Raw genomic sequence first — 27,073 nt, 5'->3', positions numbered from 1 at the left:
ATACTACAGCACACAATCCTGCTGATCCTTCTCCCCATCAGGATCTGCCAACACACATCATGTATACTACAGCACACAAACCTGTTGATCCTTCTCCCCATCAGGATCTGCCAACATACATCATGTATATTACAACACACAAACCCGCTGATCCTTCTTCTCCCCCATCAGGATCTGCCAACACACACCATGTATACTACAACACACCAACCTGTTGATCGTTCTCCCCATCAGGATCTACCAACACACATCATGTATACTACAACACACCAACCTGTTGATCCTTCTCCCCATCAGGATCTACCAACACACATCATGTATACTACAACACACAAACCCGCTGATCCTTCTTCTCCCCCATCAGGATCTGCCAACACACACCATGTATACTACAACACACAAACCCGCTGATCCTTCTCCCCATCAGGATCTACCAACACACACCATGTATACTACAGCACAGAAACCTGTTGATCATTCTCCCCCATCAGGATCTGCCAACACACACCATGTATACTACAGCACACAATCCTGCTGATCCTTCTCCCCATCAGGATCTACCAACACACATCATGTATACTACAGCACACAAACCTGTTGATCCTTCTTCTCCCCCATCAGGATCTGCCAACACACATCATGTATACTACAACACACCAACCCGCTGATCATTCTCCCCCATCAGAATCTGCCAACACACATCATGTATACTACAACACACCAACCTGTTGATCATTCTCCCCCATCAGGATCTGCCAACACACACCATGTATACTACAACACACCAACCTGCTGATCATTCTCCCCCATCAGGATCTACCAACACACACCATGTATACTAGAACACACCAACCTGCTGATCATTCTCCCCGATCAGGACCTGCCAACACACACCATGTATACTACAACACACCAACCTGTTGATCCTTCTCCCCCATCAGAATCTGCCAACACACATCATGTATACTACAACACACCAACCTGTTGATCATTCTCCCCCATCAGGATCTGCCAACACACACCATGTATACTACAACACACCAACCTGTTGATCCTTCTCCCCCATCAGAATCTGCCAACACACATCATGTATACTACAACACACTGAACCTGCTGATCCTTCTCCCCATCAGGATCTGCCAACACACATCATGTATATTACAACACACAAACCCGCTTGATCCTTCTTCTTCCCCCCATCAGGATCTACCAACACACATCATGTATACTACAACACACCAACCTGTTGATCATTCTCCCCCATCAGGATCTGCCAACACACACCATGTATACTTCAACACACCAACCTGCTGATCATTCTCCCCCATCAGGATCTACCAACACACACCATGTATACTACAACACACCAACCTGTTGATCATTCTCCCCCATCAGGATCTGCCAACACACACCATGTATACTACAACACACCAACCTGTTGATCATTCTCCCCCATCAGGATCTACCAACACACATCATGTATACTACAACACACCAACCTGTTGATCATTCTCCCCCATCAGAATCTGCCAACACACACCATGTATACTACAACACACCAACCTGTTGATCCTTCTCCCCCATCAGAATCTGCCAACACACATCATGTATACTACAACACACCAACCTGTTGATCATTCTCCCCCATCAGGATCTGCCAACACACATCATGTATACTACAACACACCAACCTGTTGATCCTTCTCCCCCATCAGAATCTGCCAACACACATCATGTATACTACAACACACCAACCTGCTGATCCTTCTCCCCCATCAGGATCTGCCAACACACATCATGTATATTACAACACACAAACCCGCTGATCCTTCTTCTCCCCCATCAGGATCTACCAACACACATCATGTATACTACAACACACCAACCTGTTGATCATTCTCCCCCATCAGGATCTGCCAACACACACCATGTATACTACAACACACCAACCTGCTGATCATTCTCCCCCATCAGGATCTACCAACACACACCATGTATACTACAACACACCAACCTGTTGATCATTCTGCCCCATCAGGATCTGCCAACACACACCATGTATACTACAACACACCAACCTGTTGATCATTCTCCCCCATCAGGATCTACCAACACACATCATGTATACTACAACACACCAACCTGTTGATCATTCTCCCCCATCAGGATCTGCCAACACACACCATGTATACTACAACACACCAACCTGTTGATCATTCTCCCCCATCAGGATCTGCCAACACACATCATGTATACTACAACACACCAACCTGTTGATCCTTCTTCTCCCCCATCAGGATCTGCCAACACACACCATGTATACTACAGCACACAAACCTGTTGATCATTCTCCCCCATCAGGATCTGCCAACACACACCATGTATACTACAACACACCAACCTGTTGATCATTCTCCCCCATCAGGATCTGCCAACACACACCATGTATACTACAGCACACAAACCTGTTGATCATTCTCCCCCATCAGGATCTGCCAACACACACCATGTATACTACAGCACACAAACCTGTTGATCATTCTCCCCAATCAGGATCTACCAACACACACCATGTATACTACAGCACACCAACCTGTTGATCCTTCTCCCCCATCAGGATCTGCCAACACACACCATGTATACTACAACACACCAACCTGCTGATCATTCTCCCCCATCAGGATCTGCCAACACACACCATGTATACTACAACACACCAACCTGTTGATCCTTCTCCCCATCAGGATCTGCCAACACACACCATGTATACTACAACACACAAACCTGTTGATCATTCTCCCCCATCAGGATCTACCAACACACACCATGTATACTACAACACACCAACCTGTTGATCATTCTCCCCCATCAGAATCTGCCAACACACATCATGTATACTACAACACACCAACCTGTTGATCCTTCTTCTCCCCCATCAGGATCTGCCAACACACATCATGTATACTACAACACACCAACCTGTTGATCATTCTCCCCCATCAGAATCTGCCAACACACATCATGTATACTACAACACACCCAACCTGTTGATCCTTCTTCTCCCCCATCAGGATCTGCCAACACACATCATGTATACTACAACACACCAACCTGTTGATCATTCTCCCCCATCAGAATCTGCCAACACACACCATGTATACTACAGCACACAAACCTGCTGATCATTCTCCCCCATCAGGATCTGCCAACACACACCATGTATACTACAACACACCAACCTGTTGATCCTTCTTCTCCCCCATCAGGATCTGCCAACACACATCATGTATACTACAACACACCAACCTGTTGATCATTCTCCCCCATCAGAATCTGCCAACACACACCATGTATACTACAACACACCAACCTGCTGATCATTCTCCCCCATCAGGATCTGCCAACACACACCATGTATACTACAACACACCAACCTGTTGATCATTCTCCCCCATCAGAATCTGCCAACACACACCATGTATACTACAACACACCAACCTGCTGATCATTCTCCCCCATCAGAATCTGCCAACACACATCATGTATACTACAACACACCAACCTGCTGATCATTCTCCCCCATCAGGATCTGCCAACACACACCATGTATACTACAACACACCAACCTGTTGATCATTCTCCCCCATCAGGATCTACCAACACACATCATGTATACAACAGCACACAAACCTGTTGATCCTTCTTCTCCCCCATCAGGATCTGCCAACACACATCATGTATACTACAACACACAAACCTGTTGATCATTCTCCCCCATCAGGATCTACCAACACACATCATGTATACTACAGCACACAAACCTGTTGATCCTTCTTCTCCCCCATCAGGATCTGCCAACACACATCATGTATACTACAACACACCAACCTGCTGATCATTCTCCCCCATCAGAATCTGCCAACACACACCATGTATACTACAACACACCAACCTGTTGATCATTCTCCCCCATCAGAATCTGCCAACACACATCATGTATACTACAACACACCAACCTGTTGATCATTCTCCCCCATCAGGATCTGCCAACACACACCATGTATACTACAACACACCAACCTGTTGATCATTCTCCCCCATCAGAATCTGCCAACACACACCATGTATACTACAACACACAAACCTGTTGATCATTCTCCCCCATCAGGATCTGCCAACACACATCATGTATACTACAGCACACCAACCTGCTGATCCTTCTCCCCATCAGGATCTGCCAACACACACCATGTATACTACAACACACCAACCTGTTGATCATTCTCCCCATCAGGATCTGCCAACACACACCATGTATACTACAACACACCAACCTGTTGATCCTTCTCCCCCATCAGAATCTGCCAACACACACCATGTATACTACAACACACCAACCTGTTGATCATTCTCCCCATCAGGATCTGCCAACACACACCATGTATACTACAACACACCAACCTGTTGATCATTCTCCCCATCAGGATCTGCCAACACACACCATGTATACTACAACACACCAACCTGTTGATCATTCTCCCCATCAGGATCTGCCAACACACACCATGTATACTACAACACACAAACCCGCTGATCCTTCTTCTCCCCCATCAGGATCTGCCAACACACATCATGTATACTACAACACACAAACCCCGCTGATCCTTCTCTCCCATCAGGATCTGCCAACACACACCATGTATACTACAGCACACAAACCCGCTGATCCTTCTTCTCCCCCATCAGGATCTGCCAACACACATCATGTATACTACAACACACAAACCCGCTGATCCTTCTTCTCCCCCATCAGGATCTGCCAACACACACCATGTATACTACAACACACAAACCCGCTGATCCTTCTCCCCATCAGGATCTGCCAACACACACCATGTATACTACAGCACACAAACCCGCTGATCCTTCTTCTCCCCCATCAGGATCTGCCAACACACATCATGTATACTACAGCACACAAACCCGCTGATCCTTCTTCTCCCCATCAGGATCTACCAACACACATCATGTATACTACAACACACAAACCTGTTGATCCTTCTCCCCATCAGGATCTACCAACACACATCATGTATATTACCAACACACCAACGTGCTGATCCTCCAATTTGTAGCAATTATTAGAACAAACTGGCAGCACCATTAGAACAATGTACAGCATGAACTGCACTTCAGTCAAATGCTAATTCTGTCAAGTACAGAGACCACTGCATGTATTCGTAAGAAAAGAGATACTGACTGAACTGAACAGAATACCAGAGTATGATCTTCCTGAACTTATCTCCTACCTTCCATTCCTCGATCTTGTTGTTGACGGCAACCATGATGGCATCATCCGACTCTCCTCGTGACTGTACCTGCTCGGTGAGATCAGACACCTGCAGCAGGAGCAACAGTGTCAAATATAAGACACAGTGGCAGTGTAGGAACACACGTTGAACAAGGACACTTATGGCTGGTTATTTGCATGACTATGTTAAACAATAGATCGGGCAATGTTACTGCTTTGATGAAGGACAATTTACTGCCAGTTGACATTGTTGAGCATATCTTTCCTACAAGCTATAGTCATATCTACAGACTTACATCATGTACCTATATGCACAAAAAAAAGAGAGTCTACACCTTTAACAGTTTCTTCACCATGAAAACAGATTTTGATAGACACTTTATTGTCTACACCATTTTCCTCATCTCTATGCAGCTCCTTATGCTGCATTCAGCAGGAGCTATACATCTATGTGCTTGGCATTGATAACAGCCTGGAAGCAAGAATCTTTCACCCCTTGCTTTGGCAGAATTCTTTCTCAGATGTAAAATGTCTTGATTTTCATAGATAATTTATATGAACAGAATTCCAGGCATTGAATTGGTAAGAGATGTTGATATAAGGTTATACTTCACCTGAGCTTTCAGAATCTCGTTCTCCTGTCGGAGTTTATCTGTGACATTGTCCGTCTCCTGCAGGACAGCCTGGAGACAGAACATGCATGTGTTATAATGGAGAAGAACAAAGAACATGCTTGTGTTATAATGGAGGAGTTGTTGTACTTGATGGACTCACCATTGAGGCTCCTCTTAGCAAAGAACATGCTTGTGTTAAATATGGGTTTAGGCTCTCTTAAATACAACCAACTGCTTTTTAAGTGCTAGAGAGTGCTAGACATAACACTTGTAATTCATAGAAAGGAAAGTTCATTTCATTATGCTTTTTATTCTTTTTTTAAATAGTTTTTTCTTTAGTTTCTATGACAGAGGACTTGCTATATATTTTTTATACATATGTTTTCCTTAATGACTAGTGCACTTGTTCCAGATGAAATGTGAACACAAACTACAGACTGACCTTGAGTTTGAGGTAGTCCTCCGTGGTCCTGTCCATCTGTGTGATGGCATCCTCCATCTGGTGCTGAAGGTCCCCGCATCGCTTCTCCAGGGCGTCATTGGCATCTGTCAGATTCTGCAGCACAAATACAATGATGATGATGATGATGATAATTATTTGTCTTGAATTGAAACACAGGATAGAAATGGTGATGATCAAAGCTTTCAGACTGCGAAGCCCTTAGAATCAAGTTGCAACTTCAAGGACACCTAGGACCTTATTTCAATGACAGACACTATATCTCTCGTATGGTGACAACCCATCTTTGAACAAGTGTTTGCCACTGATATGGCAATGTCCCACGCCAATAAAGAATGGAATATCTATATTTACTACTTTTTATTTTTTGGTCACATACAAGATGCCTGAAATGACTGGTATCTGCATTATCACCCAATGTAGGCTGTAGACATAATTGAAGACATTGGGTGCAATGTTTAATGAGATATCGCGCTTACATAAGTTTGAAAAGTGGTCAAAGTGAAAATAAGATCAAGGTAACACTAAAACGACTGGTGTCTGGGTAATCCCTCAATGTAGACTGTCACCAAATTTGAAGACATTGGGTACAACAGTTCATGAGATATCGCTGTTAACAAGAATCGGGATGTACGTATGGATGCCGCTGAATACATAGGCCCCTGTTCCGCGTTGCGGCGGGGGACAATAATACAACATGGTAATTTTTCTTAGTTCTTTAGCACAGTACTAATATCACAAATAACAAATCACACTACAATATTAATTAAATTAAATCTTCAAGTCCCAACCAGATCATCCGGTGATTGACATTGTCAGTATCTATGCATGCCTTATGAAGTTTTTGCGATTACCTGGAGCTCCTCCATTGCCTCAGCCAGTTCGTGGTTCTTTCTCTGGAGCTTCTCTCGGAACTCCAGGTCGTCCACGCGCCGAGACACCAGGTTCTCTCTCTGGGACTGCATCTGCATCTTGTAGTCGCTGATGTCCTGCCGCATCTGGTCATTCTGTAGAGCGAACAATCTCAGTGAGTACAGGTACACACAGTTTTGTACTTACACTCTGCTTTTTGATCATCATGTAATGAGAGAAGACCTAATCAGGTCGTATTGAACACCATTGACATTAACTTCTACTCGGGCCCATTTGACTTTTCAACCCATGCTTGATAAATGTCCAAGCACCTTACAGAAACGTTGCATGGAAAGAATACAGATGTTATTATTTAGTCAACTCTGTCTTCACCAGGACTACAGCTTTCCAAATGCCACTTTTATCACATTGATGACACAACCACCATGGAGGTCTTCAGGATCTACCACTTGGGTGAAATCCACAAGCATGTTTACAGTGCTGACCATCCAATAATCAAGATCAACATCAATATAAGACTTGCACCAGTGATCACAAGATTCTGGACAGTCTAAGGGACACGACTCTGCATATCTAATTGTGGTGTCAGACGACTGGAGCACCTCATGTCCAGTTGATGTAGCAGACAAATTGTGATGTTACCATGTTGAACATATGCAACGGGATGAGTTCCTGTGGCAGTGTAATTTTGTGTAGTGTAAGGGGGTGGTCAACGCCAAAATAGAACACATACACCATTGTCTTGTTTTCATGACACCATTTAACTGATAAGACTACAAGATTATCCTAAATCTTCCTTTGATGCCCTTGTGACAACAACTTATCCTATATCTTCCTTCGATGCCCTCATGACAAGAAGCTTATCCCAGAATCTTCCTTGCATACCCTCGTGACAACAAGCTTATCCCAGAATCTTCCCTGGATGCCCTCGTGAAAACAAGCTTATCCCAGAATCTTCCTTCGATGCCCTCATGACAAGCTTATCTCTGAATCTTCCTTCGATGCCCTCGTGACAACAAGCTTATCACAGAATCTTCCTTCGATGCCCTCATGACAACAAGCTTATCCCAGAATCTTCCTTCGATGCCCTCATGACAAGCTTATCTCTGAATCTTCCTTCGATGCCCTAATGATAACCTACCTCATCTCGCAGTTCCTTGAGTTCCTTCTCCACCTCGCTGATCCGTTCACTATACTGTGGAGAAACAACAGCAATCGTAACATACATCTTCAAGTTCAACAAAGGAACACGGTAATCGTTTACTGGTATAAACGTTTACAAATGATCCTGCTGCTGCTGTGGAGAATGCTATCATTTGGATCTTCTTCCTCAAAATTTGGCTTGTTACAAGAAGTAAGCTACAATTTTATGACAGAATATCAATAATATTCAGTTACATTAGAATTCTGAAACTACTGACTTTACTTTGAGTAAGACGATGAGACAAACCTTCTCTGCTGCACGTTTTTCATTGGTGAGATCTCTCTGGAGATCCTTGAGCTCCTCCTTCATCTGCTGGTTGTGTTCCTCCAGCTCACGGATCTCATCACGTAGGTACCGTGTGTCACGGGTCGTCCCTCCACCGCCGCCACCATCCCCACCAAATTTCTACAACAAAAATGTAGTGTGTGAGTGAGTGAGAGTGAGTGAGTGTGTTAATGAGAGAGCAAGTGTGCTTGATGCTAGATTCATCCTTGTGCAGTGAGTGAGTGAGTGAGTTTAGTTTTACGCCACACTCAGCAATATTCCAGCTATATGGTGGCAGTCTGTAAATAATCGAGTCTGGACCAGACAATCCAGTGATCAACAGCATGAGCATCGATCTGCGCAATTGGGAACCGATGAAATGTGTCAACCAAGCCAGCGAGCCTGACCACCTGATCCCGTTAGTCGCCTCTTATGACAAGCATGGGTTACTGAAGGTTCACTCTAACCCGGACCTTCATGGGTATCTTTGTGCAGCCATATAGTAGCACGATATAGATAATAAGGTCTCGATCACTCAAACCAGTGACTGAAAGCATGAGCACCGATTCACACCATCAGGATATAGTGACCCACAACCAGCTAGTCAACCATCATGGCTCCCTGAGGTAAGATGGTTCTAGCATCAAGCAGAGGTTACTGACGACCTACTCTGATCAAACATCACCACTGGAATACAATACTGAACAGATCCAGCCAGTGCAGAAAATCATGCCTCTTGACAAGTCACTGACCCTAACCACCCAATCCACCTGACTGCCTCTGAAGGCCAGTATAGGTTGGTCCCCAGCAACTGAATAATGACAAGTCACTGAACCTGACAACCAATCCACCTGACTGCCTCTGAAGGCCAGTATAGGTTGGTCCCCAGCAACTGAATAATGACAAGTCACTGAACCTGACAACCAATCCACCTGACTGCCTCTGAAGGCCAGTATAGGTTGGTCCCCAGCAACTGAATAATGACAAGTCACAACCAATCCACCTGAACCCAGCAACTGAATAATGACAAGTCACTGAACCTGACAACCAATCCACCTGACTGCCTCTGAAGGCCAGTATAGGTTGGTCCCCAGCAACTGAATAATGACAAGTCACTGAACCTGACAACCAATCCACCTGATCCTGACTGCCTCTGAAGGCCAGTATAGGTTGGTCCCCAGCAACTGAATAATTACAAGTCACTGACCCTAACCACCCAATCCACCAACGCCTCTGAAGGCCAGTATAGGTTGGTCCCCAGCAACTGAATAATTACAAGTCACTGACCCTAACCACCCAATCCACCAACGCCTCTGAAGGCCAGTATAGGTTGCTGAACACCTACTGTAACAAGGTTATGTCTATTTATAAATGAGACCCCTGTTGGGACAGCCCTACATCACTGACAATAACAGCAAACCTTCAAGTCATTGATCTCCTTCTTCAATTTGTCCTGTTCGTTGGCCAGCTCTTGCTCTGGAAAGGAAACATTTAGAAGCAATATTAGTCTTGTTTCTTTGTTGTTGTCCAGCACCACATCCATCAATACTCCAGTTACACAACAAATTTTGACCAACTGACTGATCTAGTAGTCACTATCATTAGCAATGATCCATGCTGTTGGGGTATGATGCTTATTATCAACCAGGGTGCTGTTGTACAAAGACATCTTAATGCTAAGGTGATTGCTAACTCCAATACCATCACTTAATGCTAACTCCAATACCTTAAAGGCACAATGTCACACATTTTCGACAGTATTTTGGCCTATATTATTTATATTGGGGCATAAGCACTCACTTTAGCTTCCTATTGATGCAATAAAAAACTTATTATCCCTTACGACTTGCCTGAAATTGATAATTAAAACAACACTTGCCATATAGACATAGACATAGACATAGACATAGACATAGACATAGACATAGACATAGACAATACTTTATTACCTTAAAAGGAATTCGTTTTGGTTCACAGAGCTTGACAAAAATGTAAACAATTGCTCCGTACATCGAAAACTGTCGCATGTGGTGTTCTCGTTTGCAGAACTGGTTTCATTCACAATTTGTGCGTAGGATATTCATAAAGAGCTCTCCAAGGGACATAACTCTATGGGGTTTGCTTGAAATAATGTTAGGCTGGTAGAGGGCGCAAGAGTCGATTTAATGCAATGTTGCATTAATTCATTTGAACTTTTTAATTTAATATTGTAATCTAAATACAAAATTTTGTTTGGAATAAATTAAATGGCAGCTTCCCTGAGGGCGGATAGTTAGTAATATTGAGAGAAATGCATTATCTATTTTTAGAAAAGTGTGGTGTGATATTGTGTCTTTAATTTAGGATTTTACTCAAATTTCAAATTGAGTTGACTATTTGAAACAGCTGAGTTTCTAACTCAGTCGCAATTCTAAAACCACAACAACTCATGTAACCTATCTATCTAACTCAAATTGTCTACTAACTTAGTACTAAGTTTCAGTTTTTTATCCATTTCAGTTTATTGTGAGAAACGCATTTTCCTGCTTTTTCGCAAATTTGAGTGAAAACTGTAACTTTAGTCAAAACTCAGACTTAAGTTTGTTTCGAGAAATCGGGGCCTGTTCTGTCCACATCAAGCCAAAATTAATCAAGACACTATAACCCACCTATACAAAGAGACAGAGCCCAGTGTACTGAGATAATTTGTGTGCATTAAGAACATCAACTTCATAATGAAAACTAGCTGGTGAAATCTATTGCCACTATGCCTAAAAGAATAAAACTCTCACATTTACACAATAACAAAATCAACAAACTTCTGTTTTTTTATCAATTAGAGATGACAGCAGAAAGATAATCATTTTGATATTCAAGATCAAACTGACTGATTCATTGTTATCAATTAGACATGACAGCAGAAAGATAATCAGTTTGACATTCATTGGTCACTTTCCAGCACTATTCAGTGTTTATTTGTTGTTTAACACTACAATCAGCATTATTACCACTATGTGAAGGTGGTAGGTAAATATTTGTCTGGACCTGGCTACCCAGGGATCGACATTATGAGCATTTCTCTACACAATGCATGTATAACAAAGTCAGTGGGACTGACCACCCGATCAGTTGCCCTTTACGACAAGCTTGAGTTTCTGGGCCTAGATTTTCTAAGATACTCGTAAGTTAATGTTAATGTATGGCACTTACGACTATCTTAGCGATAAGAGAGCTTCGAAAATCTAGGCCCAGGGCAACTATTCTGACCTGGATCTGCAAGAGAGTCTATTTGAGTATTCACCTTTCTTCTTGGCAGATTTCGTGTCCTTCTCCATCTCCTCGATCATCTCCTCACACTGCTGGTTGCGGTTAACCATCACCGCCTTCGTCACCTTGAACAGCTGCTGCAGCTTCCCCCCATCCGTCTCCCCACCAGCATCCCCCTGGTAACAACATCATCATCATCATCATCATCATCACATACAGCCTTGTTGACACAACTTCTGGGGAAACTGACCATTGCAACACAACTGGCGTATGATGAAAGGGAAAGAACTGACCCTTTTGTGATGCTAGGTAATAAGAGGCAAAGACTAAATACACCAACAATCCTCATATTTATAATTCTGAAGACTAAACTAACCCAGACCTACATGATATAACTGATTTGTTGTTGTTTAACTCACACTCAGCAATATTCCAGATATATGGAGTCAGTCTGTAAATAATCAAGTCTGTACCAGACAATCTGGTGATTAACAGCATGAGTGAGTGGGTGAGTGAGTGAGTTTGGTTTTACAACTCTTTTAGCAATATTCCAGCAATATCACAGAGGGGACACCAGAAATGGGCTTCACACATTGTACAAGGTTTTTACATGATGCGTGATTCCTGCGTATGTGAAGCAACAATTTTCTGAAAGACTCTCAAAATATTATCATACGAGTCAAGTTTGACGCAAGTTTTATGAGTGACCCTCAGAATTCAGTTCAATGAAATCGATTTAATAAGTTAACAAAAATAGTTATTGCAAACTGTTGATAATGCTCGTGTTATTAACAGAAAGTACAGGAACGCCGAGAGGTTTAAAATAGAGCTATGTTGCAATGCGGTAAAGATACCAGCCAATAGCATTTGAGTACGTGGTTGCTTTATTTAAACAGCCAATAGCAGTTGAGATACGTCATTCGCTATGTTTAGACCATGTTTTGGTCATGTAAGCATGGCCAGTCCTGCTCAGTAACAGAGGTCGCTTGACTCGTTTTTCATTAATGAAAGCGAAAGAACCAAATCTCATTACGTTTCTAATGATGATGCAAATAAATCGAGCACTAAAACCAACTGTAAAACAGCGTCAATAAAATCAAGACCTGTGATATGTGCATTCGGGCAAAAAATAAAACGAACCCATTTACATTTATACTGGATTTTTTTCATGATTGAATTAAACAGTGAAAATTATACCATATATATTGCCGTAGATAAGCTGAATTTTGAAGACCGAAAAGCAACCTGTAGAAGGGGGTCGGCTTATGTACGGGTAACACTTTTGTCAATTTTTGGGGGGTGACCAGTAAGAAAATGACATCGTATCGACCTCAAATTTGCAATTAAACATCACCAGACAAGATTATTTACCTTTTAAGTTCTAATTTGTTTTTGCTAGGCATTGTATTATATGCAGGGATTAAGATTACTGACTGTATTTGTCTCGTATATAGAGCCGGAAATAGCAATCAGCTGTCAACATGCTTCCTGGCGATCTTGTTAAAACATATCCAATAAAATAACGGGTTGAATTCTGACACAGTGATCGGTAAAATATAACATCTAAAACTATTATTTTACCGACAGAAATATATCCTAGCATTGTGTAATTTTAATTACAGGTTTTACTCTATAAATGTAACATATGTATAATCAACACTAAGGTTATATGGACCCTCACAAATATGATAAGGGGCAGTTGTACGCGCATGGAATGAGGTGAAATAAGCACGCCATTTCACACATGTTTTCACTGATATTACTGTAAACTAGTGGCCATGGATGACGAGGCAGTAAGCAGTTCGTGATTGTTAAGAATAATGTGAAATTGGAGCTATCGCGGTTGGAGCGAAAAGGTACCCTCACGAACATGGTAAGCAGAAGTTGTACACGCATGGAATGAGGTGCCAGTTTGTTGACATGTGATCGTGCAGCTACAATAAATATGATATTTAGTGAAACAAAATATATATATAAACCCATTTTCTGTCAACTACACTTCATTTCGAGGCGTGAGTAAACGCAATATGATTGTGATTTTTGTGTGTGATGCGAACCAAAGTTATAATTATCAGTAACTGCCAGTTGTCTGTGGTCTGAGTTGGCCGTGATAACAACCCCATCGTGAGGGGTCGGCTTATATACGAAACATACCATTTTGATACTGATTTTAAGAGTCAAGGGTACTATTTATAACTAATCATATAAATGACAATACAACACAAAACAACAAAATCTTTGCAAATCTCTTGCTTTTTGAATAACACAAAGTACCACAAAATTCTTTTTCAGAAGAAGTCCTCCTTGGGTAACATATAAGCATTAAAATGTCCATTTCAAATCCTACAACGGTTGTAACTCTATTTTTCAATAAAATATTTACAAAACAAAAAACTTGTTTTGTCTTGTGAGACCACCCCTACAGGGCCCCACCGGATACCCTACAGCCAAGAGCAGGTAACTCTCGCCGTCTACCTCGTACCTCACTTTTCATGCTGTCGTTCTGTTGAATAGACGTGCGTGGTGTTCGTTTCGAGTTTGCTCTCCTACAGATGCGATGAGTGTAAAAGAGTCTCAATCTGTATGTATGGTTCCTTTCTTTACGCACGGGCGTTAGATGGACTTCATATTTTGATATTCTCATTCATCTTTTGTTGTAACTTTGCCGTGGGTTCTCTGTTTTCCAGCCTTGTGGCAGGCAAAATGGCGGACCTCGCGATCGTGTTTTCTTTGCTACATGTTCTTGGTAGCTTGTAGTAGGGAGTTCATATATTATGTTTGCATATTATATGGTAGGCTTGCCTAAATTCTCTCTCTTTTCAGCGAATTTGTGGTAAGTCGTTGTTGAGTAATTTTGATAGTGTTCGTTTCGTATCACTCAAATTTTCCCACTGGTATGTACATGCAGGTGTGGCTAGCCTTTTTTCTGCTTTGCATTGTATGTTTAGTATTTGAATGGCTGTAGCTTGTAGCATTTAAATATCGCCTGTGCGTTTTATTTATTGCTATTTACTTGTGTTTATATGTTTGCTGCTTCACAGTTCCTGCTAGTAACACTGGCGTGGTTCTGCTTGTTGCAGTTTAAGCCCTGTGCATTGTGCCGTGCACACTACCGCCACAGGATGGTCATAAGGTGTGCCTCTGGTGTTTACCCGAGGACGCTCACGACGATTGAGGATGTTCATAATAAGCGCCCTTGCGTCAATATTTCCGTTACGTTATGTTGTGTTATGCTACACATATACACATTTCATACGTTTACACACAAACGTGGCTCATAGTGGCCGAGGTTGTTTTTTTTTGCCTGGGTTTCTGCGCCTCATGCGCATTCTTTCAGGCACGCAGATTTTATGTTTCTGCTTCAGGCCGGGGATAATTTTTGATGAAAGGTTTCTAAGGAAATCCCTTTATCATCCCCCGCCTACTCCTCCCCCACAAACAATGTTGCTACACTACGATTGATTTCTTACTTTAGCAGCAGCGGAGATCGTCGGTGCACGCTCTTATCTCAGACGTGGTTTCCAGACTCCAAGAGGAGATTGGTACCCGGTCTACGGGTAGAGATTACATAGGCCCATCATTTGGGGGAGGTCCCGACCTGAGTTCCGGCTCCCGTAAGGGTCCGACCTCCCGGGGACGATCGGACCCGAGCTTCAGCTCCGGGGATGCTCTGAACCTGGGGACTAGCACCGACCTGGGCTTTGGCCCCGGTACGGCGCAGATCCCTGGCGCCGGTAGCTCAGGTCCGCCTGATGTCTATCAACGCTCAGGCCAGCAGGCTGCCGACTGTGACGGAGCTACCGAGCTGCCGATCACCTCGACGCTCCAAGGTCTACTCATGTACACCAGGGTAACCCTGCATTGCTAGGCTACACCCATGTGTCTCGGGCCGGGGTCGGACTCTTTGAACCTGGGGACTAGCACCGACCCGGACTTCGGCCCCGGTACGGCGCAGATCCTGGGCGCTGGTAGCTCAGGTTTCGGCCTGATGTCTATCGATGCCCAGATCAGGAGGCTGTTGAGTGTGACGGAGGTACCAAGCTGCTTATCACCTCGATGTTCCGAGGTCTACCCGTGTACCCTAGGGGAACCCTGCATTGCCAGGCTACACCCATGTGTCTCGGGACCGGGGTTATAACTCTTTGAACCTGGAGACTAGCACCGACCCGGACTTCGGCCCCGGTACGGCGCAGATCCTGGGCGCTGGTAGCTCAGGTGTCCGCCTGATGTCTATCGATGCCCAGATCAGGAGGCTGTTGAGTGTGACGGAGGTACCAAGCTGCTTATCACCTCGATGTTCCGAGGTCTACCCATGTACCCTAGGGGAACCCTGCATTGCCAGGCTACTCCCATGTGTCTCGGGACCGGGGGTTGGACTAGCACCGACCTGGGCTTCGGCCCCGGTACAGAGCAGATCCCCGGTGCCGGTAGCTCAGGTCTTGTTGAGTGTGACAGAGTTACCGATCACCTTCACGCACCGAGGTCTACCCTCGTACACCAGGAGAACCCTGCATTGTCAGGCTACTCCCAGGTGTTTCGGGATCGGGTTCTGGTCTAGAACCGCCGAGCTTCGGCTCTGCGGAAGCTCTGAACCCCGTGAGTAGCACCGACCCAGACTTCGGCACTGGTAGGGCGCAGATTCCTGGCGCCGGTAGTTCAGGTCTCGGGGCTGATGTCTTTCGACGCCTTGACCAAGAACCTATCGAGTGTGCCTGGTGTGTCGGTCACCTCGACGCTCCGAGGTCTATCTGAGTGCTTGGGATACCTTGATTTATCAGGCTTCTCCTATGTGCCTCGGAACCGGGGTTCAGACTCGTACTGTGGACAAGTCGATTTGAGCTTCGGCTCTTTTCGATACTTTGAACTTAACAACTGAGTAGGTTCGTCCCTGAGGCAAGTGCAAGATAGAATCGCGGCTGTGTTGCCCCAGGTATTGTCCACGTAATACCCGAACCGTTGGAGTTCGCCTCCCAGAGGGAAGCCTGCTTTCAGCAGGGCATCTGGGACAAGGCCTCACACTCTACCGTCAGTCTGCCGTTCTTTCCCCTTAACAGCTCAACCCTGTATGCTCCACTTGGCGCATCTCTCAGCTCTGCTGAGGGAGCTGGTGGAAAGGGGAAAGAGTGCCGGTGATTTTTCATCGGCGACTCTGGGCAGCATCTGACGGAGGTCAACTCTCATCTGGCTAGGGACTGCATTGTAGCTGTGCCAGCCAAATGATGAGTGCGGTTATGGGCCTATGGTGCCCCGGGACTGTTTCGAGGAATACTGAAGTCTGTCAAGCACCGGCAAACGTTATGTTGCCGACTGCAGGGGTTTACTGTATTCTGCCACAAACCCCGGTAGAAGTGTGACACACGCCAGTGTCGGCTTCCGGGGAAAATACTCCATGCCGAGATCCAGTCTCTGCTGGGCAAGGCAACTATCGAGGTGGTTTCCAATGGTCAGGAAAATGTGGGGTTTGACTCCATTTATTTCCTTGTTGCCATTAAGAACGGAATGTTCAGACCCATGCTCATCTGAGAGCTGAACAAGTTAATAGAGGTACTGTCCTTCAAGATGGAGACAACGCGGTCTCGGTGATCTCATCTGTCGAGACAGGGGATTGGCGTGCATCAATCGACCTCGAGGTCGCGTACCTCATTGTTCCGTTGCACCCTGATTTCAAGATTTACCTTTAGTTTTTCTCACGCAGTCAGTTGGACAGACGTCAGGCGTCTCTCCGAGGGGCTCCCCTGGAAACACCGTCGCTCTTAGTCCAGCCAGATACATCCCTCCCGGTCTCTTGACGACGAAGTCACAACCTGCACATTAATGTGCTGGAATTAACAGCAGTCAGGTTGGTGTTCGATCCCACACGCCAGGATTCGAATTACCTTTTTGCCAGACATTCTCACTCTGAACGGGGCGCCACACCCGAATCCTCAGATTCACTGGGTGGCTTGGCCTCTGTCAGGTCTAACCCCCAGATACGTGGAATTCCTGCAGCCGATGCAGACACAATTCTGGCTTCGATGCGGGATTCGACACCCGTTCAGTGTGTTGATAGGTGGGGCACGCTGGTGTGCAGATAGGGGGATTTCATAATCCCTATTCTGCAAATTTAATTTGGATATTGGAGTTACTATAACCTCGTTTTGGTTGAGAGCCTTATGACCTCCACCATTCCCGGATACTCCATGGCTATTTCCACGTTTCACACCTCGTTCGATGGTGCTCTGCTTAAGCAGCACCCTCTCGTACAGCACTTTGTAGCTGGCATGAACTGGGTTTGATCGCCTCGGCGGCGACCAGCCCACCTTGAAATTGCCAATTATTCTCAATTGGCTGTCTGGCCCTGACTTTTCAACTATATTGTCTCTCTCACTTCACTTGTTGACATGGAAGACGGCTTTACTTGTGGTGGTGAGCTCTGGTAGAAGGGTCGGGTACATCCATGCGATTCCCACTGACCCGACACTGACAGTATTTTATACTGATCATGTCCGTATTCGCCTCCCGGATACCTACCACTCTCAGTTTGATATTGCCTTCCACGTGACTGCTCATATCGAACTTCCACCCCTTACTCAGCCTTCCACACCGGGGACCGATCTTTCGATTGCTCACCCGTTGGAGTGACTATAACAAACGAACAAATGAAAGGGATCCGTACGGGTACCCATGTGTTCTGTTTGGTGGCGGGAAGACTGGGGAGTCTGCTAGCAAGCGGACTTTATCTCGTTGGCTTGTTTCCGTAATTGTTCAGTTACAATGCTAAGGTTTACCTTCCCCTGAGGGGTTGAAGGCAGACTGGGTAGGGCAGATGCCGCTTTGTTGGCAATACACAGCGGCACTGCTCAATGAAGAGATCGGTTCTGTCGCTCTTTGGAGCCTACAGAACGCCTTCATTCTCCATTACCGACTTGACACACATTCTGAGGATCATGTGCTCTGTTCGGTCTTTCGGTTCTCTCCAGTGGAGTGTGTCCTGCCACCCTGACCAAGTTAGTAACTGGTCATTGGTATCGGTTCTGTGTTCAATGTCAATATGGTTCATGTCACTACATCGTATAGCCTTACCACCCTTTCGGGTTGGGTCAGGTTTGGGTGTACATACGTCCCTTACGTCCTCTTCACTTAAAGGCAAGAGAGGACGGGGCTGGTTTTGAACGCTATAACAAGTCATATGCTATCAACCCGTCTTGCGACAGAATTGGGTACAAACCCCTACGGGTCATTGTTTGGTATGCCTCTCTTCGAGCCGCATGTCACGTGACCAGGTTAGTGTAATAGTGAGCCAACACATGTTCGGCTACGCTTTCTGCTATTCAGGGGATTTTTGTACGCTAACAGTTTTTTCCCTCTTCCTGAGACTTCAGTATTTGGGAGTCTGTGTTAATCAGCACTTTGGGTGATGGTGGTTTACACTTACCCTCCTCATGCCGAAAGCATTTGGTGGGGGTGTTTTATCCTGCTTTTCACTCGTACAATGCATGGCGTTTGTACTCGTTCACTCAGACTTCTTCTTCCAAACCGGAGGGGTGCATTCGAGCATTAGTTTGCAGTACTTATTAGCTCGACTCCTGGGTTATTGGCTTTTAAGCGTTTTTTACGCTTTCCTTCCCTTATACCTCTCGCCACGCTTCTCTGGTTTGGGCTATTCAGGTTGGGGGTGGTTTCGGCATGTCCCCATACATTCCTTTCCATTGTAATGGTTGGGGGTGGGGTTTTATGTCATAATTGATTTGAGCCAATTGACGTATTAGCTTGGGCTCTCTATTTCCTGCCCTGGCCACGCCCCCGCCTGATTGACATCAGCGGTCAGGTGGCTTGGTAAGTTTTTTTCTATTTCCGTATCGGTTGTAGATTTATCGGGTCTTTGGGAGTCTGTCTTATGCTTATATGTACCCCAAGGAGGACTTCTTCTGAAAAAGAATTATACAAACCTGTAGAGGTTATGAATTCTTTGAGGAAAGTCCTCCTTGGGGTACGGCCACCCGCCTCCCCTCATTCTGTCTGAAACGTTCAGCATGAAAAGTGAGGTATGAGGTAGATGGCGAGAGTTACCTGCTCTTGGCTGTAGGGTGTCCGGTGGGGCCCTGTAAGGGTGGTCTCACAAGACAAAACGAGTTTTTTGTTTTGTAAATATTTTATTGAAAAATATAGTTACAACTGTCGTAGGATTTGAAATGGACATTTTAATGCTTATATGTATCCCAAGGAGGACTTTCTTCAGAGAATTCATAACCTCTACAGGTTTGTATAAATTTTCATGACTCCCAAATATTGAAAATGACTGCTAAAAATAAATACAGTGAGTCACCATGACTCCCATTTTTCAAAGTCAGTGTAGTCTAAATGTAGCAAAATTTAAGCAAAGAGAACTGTTTCATTTAAGCTTTCCTTGTCCTAAACACAATTTATTAGTCTCAGGCCATGAGACTAGCATATATTTTACAGGCTGGGAACATTATTGCAGGACAACAGAAATGTCATTTCATCTTAACTTTCATCAAAGATCAAATTATCATAAATGCACATTTCCACTAAATGGGCTGCATATCTCCTTTGAATGCCCTGCATACCATATTTTCTCTAATAAGCGCCCAGGAACTTATTTTTTCAACAGAGTTCCCAACCCGACTCTTACTAGAGGACCGGCGCTTTTGCGTTTACTGGGTGTAATTACCGTAATTGTTAGTGAGCTGCTTTGACCCTGGCGCTTATTAGAGACATGGCACTTATTAGAGGAAATACAGTATTTCCCCCAAATGTGCTACATTTCTTCCCCTGAATGTGCTACATACTTCCCTGGATGTTCTGTATACTTCCCCTGGATGTGCTGCATATTACCCCTGAATGAGCTGCATACTTCCCCTGAATGTGCTGCATACTTCCCCTGAATAAGCTGCATACTTCCCCTGAATGTGCTGCATACTTCCCCTGAATAAGCTGCATACTTCCCCTGAATGTGCTGCATACTTCCCCTGAATGTGCTGTATACTTTCCCTGAATGTGCTGCATACTTCCCCTGAATGTGCTGCATACTTCCCCTGAATGTGCTGCATACTTCCCCTGAATAAGCTGCATACTTCCCCTGATTGTGCTGTATACTTTCCCTGAATGTGCTGCATACTTCCCCTGAATGTGCTGCATACTTCCCCTGAATGTGCTGTATACTTTCCCTGAATGTGCTGCATACTTCCCCTGAATGTGCTGCATACTTCCCCTGAATGTGCTGCATATTACCCCTGAATGTGCTGCACATTTCCCCCAAATGTGCTACATTTCTTCCCCTGAATGTGCTACATACTTCCCTGGATGTTCTGTATACTTCCCCTGGATGTGCTGCATATTACCCCTGAATATGCATACTTACAATGCTTCCTGAATGTGCTGCATACTTCCCCTGAATGTGCCATTTCACCTGATTTGCTGCATACTTCCCCTGAATGAATGTGCTGCATACTTCCCTGAATGTGCTGCATACTTCCCATGAATGTGCTGCATACATACTTCCCCTGAATGTGCTGCATACTTCCCCTGAATGTGCTGCATACTTCCCCTGAATGTGCTGCATACTTCCCCTGAATGTGCTGCATACTTCCCTGAATGTGCTGCATATTTCCCTGAATGTGCTGCATACTTCCCCTGAATGTGCTGCATACTTCCCCTGAATGTGCTGCATATTTCCCCTGAATGTGCTGCATGTGCTACTTCCCCTGAATGTGCTGCATACTTCCCTGGATAAGCTGCATACTTCCCCTGAATGTGCTGCCTGATATGTGCTGCATATTTCCCCTGAATGTGCTGCATACTTCCCCTGAATGTGCTGCATACTTCCCCTGAATGTGCTGCATACTTCCCCTGAATGTGCTGCATACTTCCCCTGAATGTGCTGCATACTTCCCTGAATGTGCTGCATACTTCCCCTGAATGTGCTGCATACTTCCCTGAATGTGCTGCATACTTCCCCTGAATGTGCTGCATACTTCCCCTGAATAAGCTGCATACTTCCCCTGAATAAGCTGCATACTTCCCTGAATGTGCTGTATACTTTCCCCTGAATGTGCTGCATATACTGAATGTGCCCCCCTGAATGTGCTGCATACTTTCCCTGAATGTGCTGCATACTTCCCCTGAATGCTGCATGCTTCCCCTGAATGCTGCATACTTCTGAATGTGCTGTATACTTCCCTGAATGTGCTGCCCTGAATATTATTTCCCCTGAATGTGCTGCATACTTTCCCTGAATGTGCTGCATATTTCCCTGAATGTGCTGCATACTTCCCCTGAATGTGCTGAATTCCCCTGAATGCTGCATACTTCCCCTGAATGTGCTGCATACTTCCCCTGAATGTACTGCATACTTCCCCTGAATAAGCTGCATACTTTCCCTGAATGTGCTGCATATTTCCCCTGAATGTGCTGCATACTTCCCCTGAATGTGCTACATACTTCCCCTGAATGTGCTGCGTATTTCACCTGAATTTGCTGCGTACTTCCCCTGAATGTGCTGCGTATTTCACCTGAATGTGCTGCGTACTTCCCCTGAATGTGCTGCATACTTCCCCTGAAGGTGCTGCGTATTTCACCTGAATGTGCTGCGTACTTCCCCTGAATGTGCTGTGTATTTCACCTGAATGTGCTGCGTACTTCCCCTGAATGTGCTGCTTATTTCCCATGAATAGGCTGTATATTTCCCCTGAATGTGCTGCGTATTTCACCTATATGTGTTGTGTACTTCCCCTGAATGTGCTGCGTATTTCACCTGAATTGGCTGCGTATTTCACCTGAATGTGCTGCGTACTTCCCCTGAATGTGCTGCGTATTTCACCTGAATGTGCTGCGTACTTCCCCTGAATGTGCTGCGTACTTCCCTGAATGTGCTGCGTACTTCCCCTGAATGTGCTGCGTACTTCCCCTGAATGTGCTGCGTACTTCCCCTGAATGTGCTGCATGTTTGTCCCACTCACCTCACTTAACATCTCGTAGAAGGCATCAGCATCATCTTCTGACAGCTTGGAGGCATCTGCCGCCATGATGCGATCCCACGATAAGGGAGGCATGATGATTGTTGATGCTTATTCAGACGGTATCTGGCAACAAAATTGTAAATTTAACAATTTCAAGTACCTAGCACTCTTGTAAACTGTGCAAACTGTGTTAAATGAACGCACAATATTAAAAATATTTACTAACAACAAAACATTCCTCCCCCACCCATGGCTTACATGTTTTAGCAAGCTGCAATGGCGGTAGGGTCATATTGGTTTCAGAATGTTCCAGAACTTACTGCAAAGATGAATACTTTAACATTCTAAAATTAGCCATGACATTCCACTGAAATAAATCACTTTTTCAAATGCGACGAATTGTTTTATGTAATTTGCATATGTAAACAACCGACCCTGGGCGTGGTGTTTCTGCTTTCTCGAGAAACCTGTTTATTCATGACTGTCAAGTAACCACCACGCTTGGGGATTTTACGGGACGCTTTAATCACCTCGCGTAGTGTTCGCACCCAATCGAGTTGGCTCCACAGCGATTGAATTAATTAGAGTAATGCTCTTCAGTTAGTATACGATAGACCGTCTCGCGTACACATTACGTCTCTGATTGTTTAAGTGAGTTGAAATATAACATTCAGTATTTTCACAGGATTGATTCCTTAAGTGCTCCCAAAAAGTCTGAGTTGATGTTACATTTGATACTCAGTCCTGCATCAGTGATGACAATTACAACTTTCTGCAGGATACATAAGTTGTGTGATTGTTTGTTTCTTGTTTTAAGCCACACCCAGCAATACTGACATGTGTCAACCAAAGCAGCGAGCCTGACCACCCGATCCTGTCAGTTGTTTCTTGTGTCAAGCATGTGTTCCTGATGACCAATTCTAACCCAGATCTCCACAGATATATAAGTTGTGTGAGCATGGTAGTACATACAGCATTGACTCATTTAACCTCATTACACTTACAGGAATAATGTTAATGAGACCTCAACAATCAAAACAAACTTGTTTAATCATCAGGGTGCCTGGTGGTCAGCTGGCTTTGTAAACCACACAATGCAACACTATGATGATGTTGGGGTTTCAAAAATGTATAAGTGAGTGAGTGAGTTAGGTTTTACGCCACACTCAGCAACATTCCAGCTATATGGTGGCAATCTGTAAATAATCGAGTCTGGACCAGACAATCCAGTGATCAACAACATGAGCATCGATCTACCCAATTAGGATACGATGACATGTGTCAACCAAGTCAGCAAGCCTGACCATCCGATCTCGTTAGTCATCTCTTACGACAAGCATGGGTTGCTGAAGATCAGTTCTAACCCTGATCTTCATGGGTAAAAAAATGTATACAGCATATAATATGAATTACAATGTTCTTACTTCCTCACAGTGTGACCTAACTGTATATCATTTGTAGTTTACCTTCATAACGATATCTAACTTCAGCAAATTCAAAAGGACTAATTGTGGTAATTTCACCAACTAGCCACCTGTGAAACACCTGGTATTGTTAGTTTTAAATTTTTCTACATTAACTGTAACTTGGAAGCACCTGGATGTGGCAAGTAACGATAAGCAAGAAACCTTGGTGGAAATGTAGATGTCTGAATAAAGATAGACATGTGACATTCATGTTAAAGTGTACATTCATTGACAATCGTCCATGTGGTTAATTGACCAAAACATTTACCAATAATCAGTTGGAATTGCCGTGTTTTTTATGCCAACACATGTAGTAGGTTTTAATCGGCTTTATAATCAGATTTCAAATGATAATAAAAACATGTTATATTGCGTTTAGGGTTCGAGTCCAGGAAATAGTATATTTAGTCTCTTGATGTTCCGTGATGATATGGATAAGTTTGGACCACATTTCTTTGAATGACGATAAAATGAGTTTTTACTGTGAATCATACGGTTTTGAGAAGCGTTATCAACATAACCAGACCATGATAAACGATTAGAGAATATCTGTCAAAACAACAGCAAAATCTCCTTCCTAATACCGTTAATTAAAACGTGTCGACTGATACATCTACAAACAAAACAAGCAGCAATATCGATGCGTGTAAACAATAACAAATGTTTGACATGTCCAATCACGAATGCTCAATTTCTATCAGCGCAATCGAGATTATCTGTCGTATTCCAACTTAAGTGGAAATGAAAAATAACACATACACACACAGTCTTTACTTCGCTGAAAATGCCAAGATAAACAATGATGTTACGAATAAACAATAAGTACTTACATTACGAATCACATAATAACCAACTTTGGAATGTCCGCCATATTTCTGCCACAGTACAATTAGGTGCGCGCATATTCAAACAGGAAGTAGAATTAGCAGCGCGCTCATCCATGGAAACGGGACGCTAACCCAGCGAAAACGCTGTCAGAAAGAGTTATTTATGCTTATAATTCAAAGTTGACATGCCATAACCAATACATGATGTAGTTTGAACAAATATAATTAAAACCCAGATAATGAGACGTATTAGAACAAAAGACGTACAGGCTAACCTATTATACCTGGATGATTGCCTCAGATGTTTTACAGAATAATGAAACGTAAATAAGTAAGAATAAAATTAAACCCTCCACCTTTATTACTGAAACTGATTATTAATTCAAATTAAACAAATAAATAATTAACCCTTTGATAGATGTAGTATTTGGCTTCTGTCACCATTACATATTGCTGAGTGCCAATGGGCAGGCTGTTGATTCTGTCTTTAAGGGTTGTAAACAGCTTGACAACTTTTAAAATGTGGTTTAAACAGTGTTATTTTCTTCAAAATGGATTGATCAACAGGCGCAATGGCTAAATGAAGATCTCTCAAATGCAGGAATATTTAGTATATCTCAACACAAAGTGGGTGATAAAAGGTTCAACATCAAATAGGGGCGGTGGGGTAGCCTAGTGGTTAAAGCGTTGGCTCGTCACGCCGAAGACCCAGGTTCGAATCCCCACATGGGTACAATGTGTGAAGCCCATTTCTGGTGTCCCCCGCCGTGATATTGCTGGAATATTGCTAAAAGCGGCGTAAAACCAAACCCAGTCAGGCAGTCAACATCAAATATGTCCTAAAAATGTCTAGCATATTTCAACAACTTGAAGGCTAAAGGCTTTCAAAGCGTTTTGTTAGCGTAAGTGACTGATTATGGTTTTACGCCGTTTTTAGTAATATTCCAGCAATATCACGGCGGGGGATACCAGAATGGGCTTCACAAATTGTACCCATGTGGGGCTACCCCACCGCCCCTTTGTTAGCGTAAAGTATGGATGAACCGATTACATTAGTCTAATATTTGCTTCATGAGAGAGTTGTATTTCCAAACATGGTTTCAATATCATGACGTTTTATATAAAAGAAACAATTTAACCTTATGTGGTTGAAACATATTTTTATTCATGAAAGAATCTGGTTTGGTAAACAAGCAAAGCTTTGCTTTTGTGAATACTTCACCAGTACACATATAACACCCTAGAACACGCAGGAACTAGACAAAAGAGACAGAATGAAATAGACAAAATGAAGTAAAATAAAATCGTAGCATCGTATGTGCATTGAAAATTGTAATTAATAATCCGCTTGCAGTTACTTTTCATTACTTTTTGTCTAGGTACTTGTTATCTTTTATTTGGTTTAGACTGGTTTATCGATTCGTTTAAATAGACTTGCAAACGAATTGGTCGGGGGCTCTATATAATATTCTTGTTTTCATTATTGGTAGTTGGTGGTGTTCCTTATAACACAGTTTGGACGTTGTGGCCACTTACATGAAAGTATGCATTATTTCTAATGGCAGTACATAATGTACATGTAAGGAGATAATGAATAATTTTTTCACTGTGGTATCCACAAGCGCATTCAGCATTAGTTGACATATATCTGTTGACTTTATCCGCGTTTAGATCACTGCAGCCGAGCTTGAGACGACTGTGTACAATCTGACAAAATCGATAAGAATGAGTAAAAATCTCGTACTGATGGGAACGTATGTACCCCCCACTGTCTCTCCCTTCTACCACTCTACAGATCATGTGACAGCCATATGTTTAGCAGTGGCTCACCCATAACGCAGACAGCAGCT

At 43.7% G+C, this 27,073-nt stretch overlaps 1 protein-coding gene across 1 annotated transcript in view; it reads right to left on the bottom strand.

Annotated features, from left to right (window-relative positions):
- The window catches only part of LOC124286548 (centrosomal protein of 290 kDa-like), a 101,091-nt gene extending 75,795 nt beyond the window's left edge, over nucleotides 1-25,296 (bottom strand). Inside the window, 10 exon segments of the mRNA XM_046722917.1 lie at nucleotides 5,310-5,399; nucleotides 5,926-5,994; nucleotides 6,368-6,481; nucleotides 7,240-7,392; nucleotides 8,400-8,453; nucleotides 8,709-8,867; nucleotides 10,147-10,202; nucleotides 12,007-12,148; nucleotides 22,931-23,053; nucleotides 25,227-25,296. Of these exon segments, the coding sequence (XP_046578873.1) occupies nucleotides 5,310-5,399; nucleotides 5,926-5,994; nucleotides 6,368-6,481; nucleotides 7,240-7,392; nucleotides 8,400-8,453; nucleotides 8,709-8,867; nucleotides 10,147-10,202; nucleotides 12,007-12,148; nucleotides 22,931-23,023 (930 nt within the window). The 5' untranslated portion in view covers nucleotides 23,024-23,053; nucleotides 25,227-25,296.
- Nucleotides 25,297-27,073: the final 1,777 nt, after the last annotated feature.

The sequence above is a fragment of the Haliotis rubra genome, unplaced genomic scaffold (assembly GCF_003918875.1).
Source record: "Haliotis rubra isolate DU_JTF1 unplaced genomic scaffold, ASM391887v1 Scf386, whole genome shotgun sequence".
NCBI lineage: Eukaryota > Metazoa > Mollusca > Gastropoda > Lepetellida > Haliotidae > Haliotis > Haliotis rubra.
This window is presented reverse-complemented; position numbering and strand designations above follow the sequence as displayed.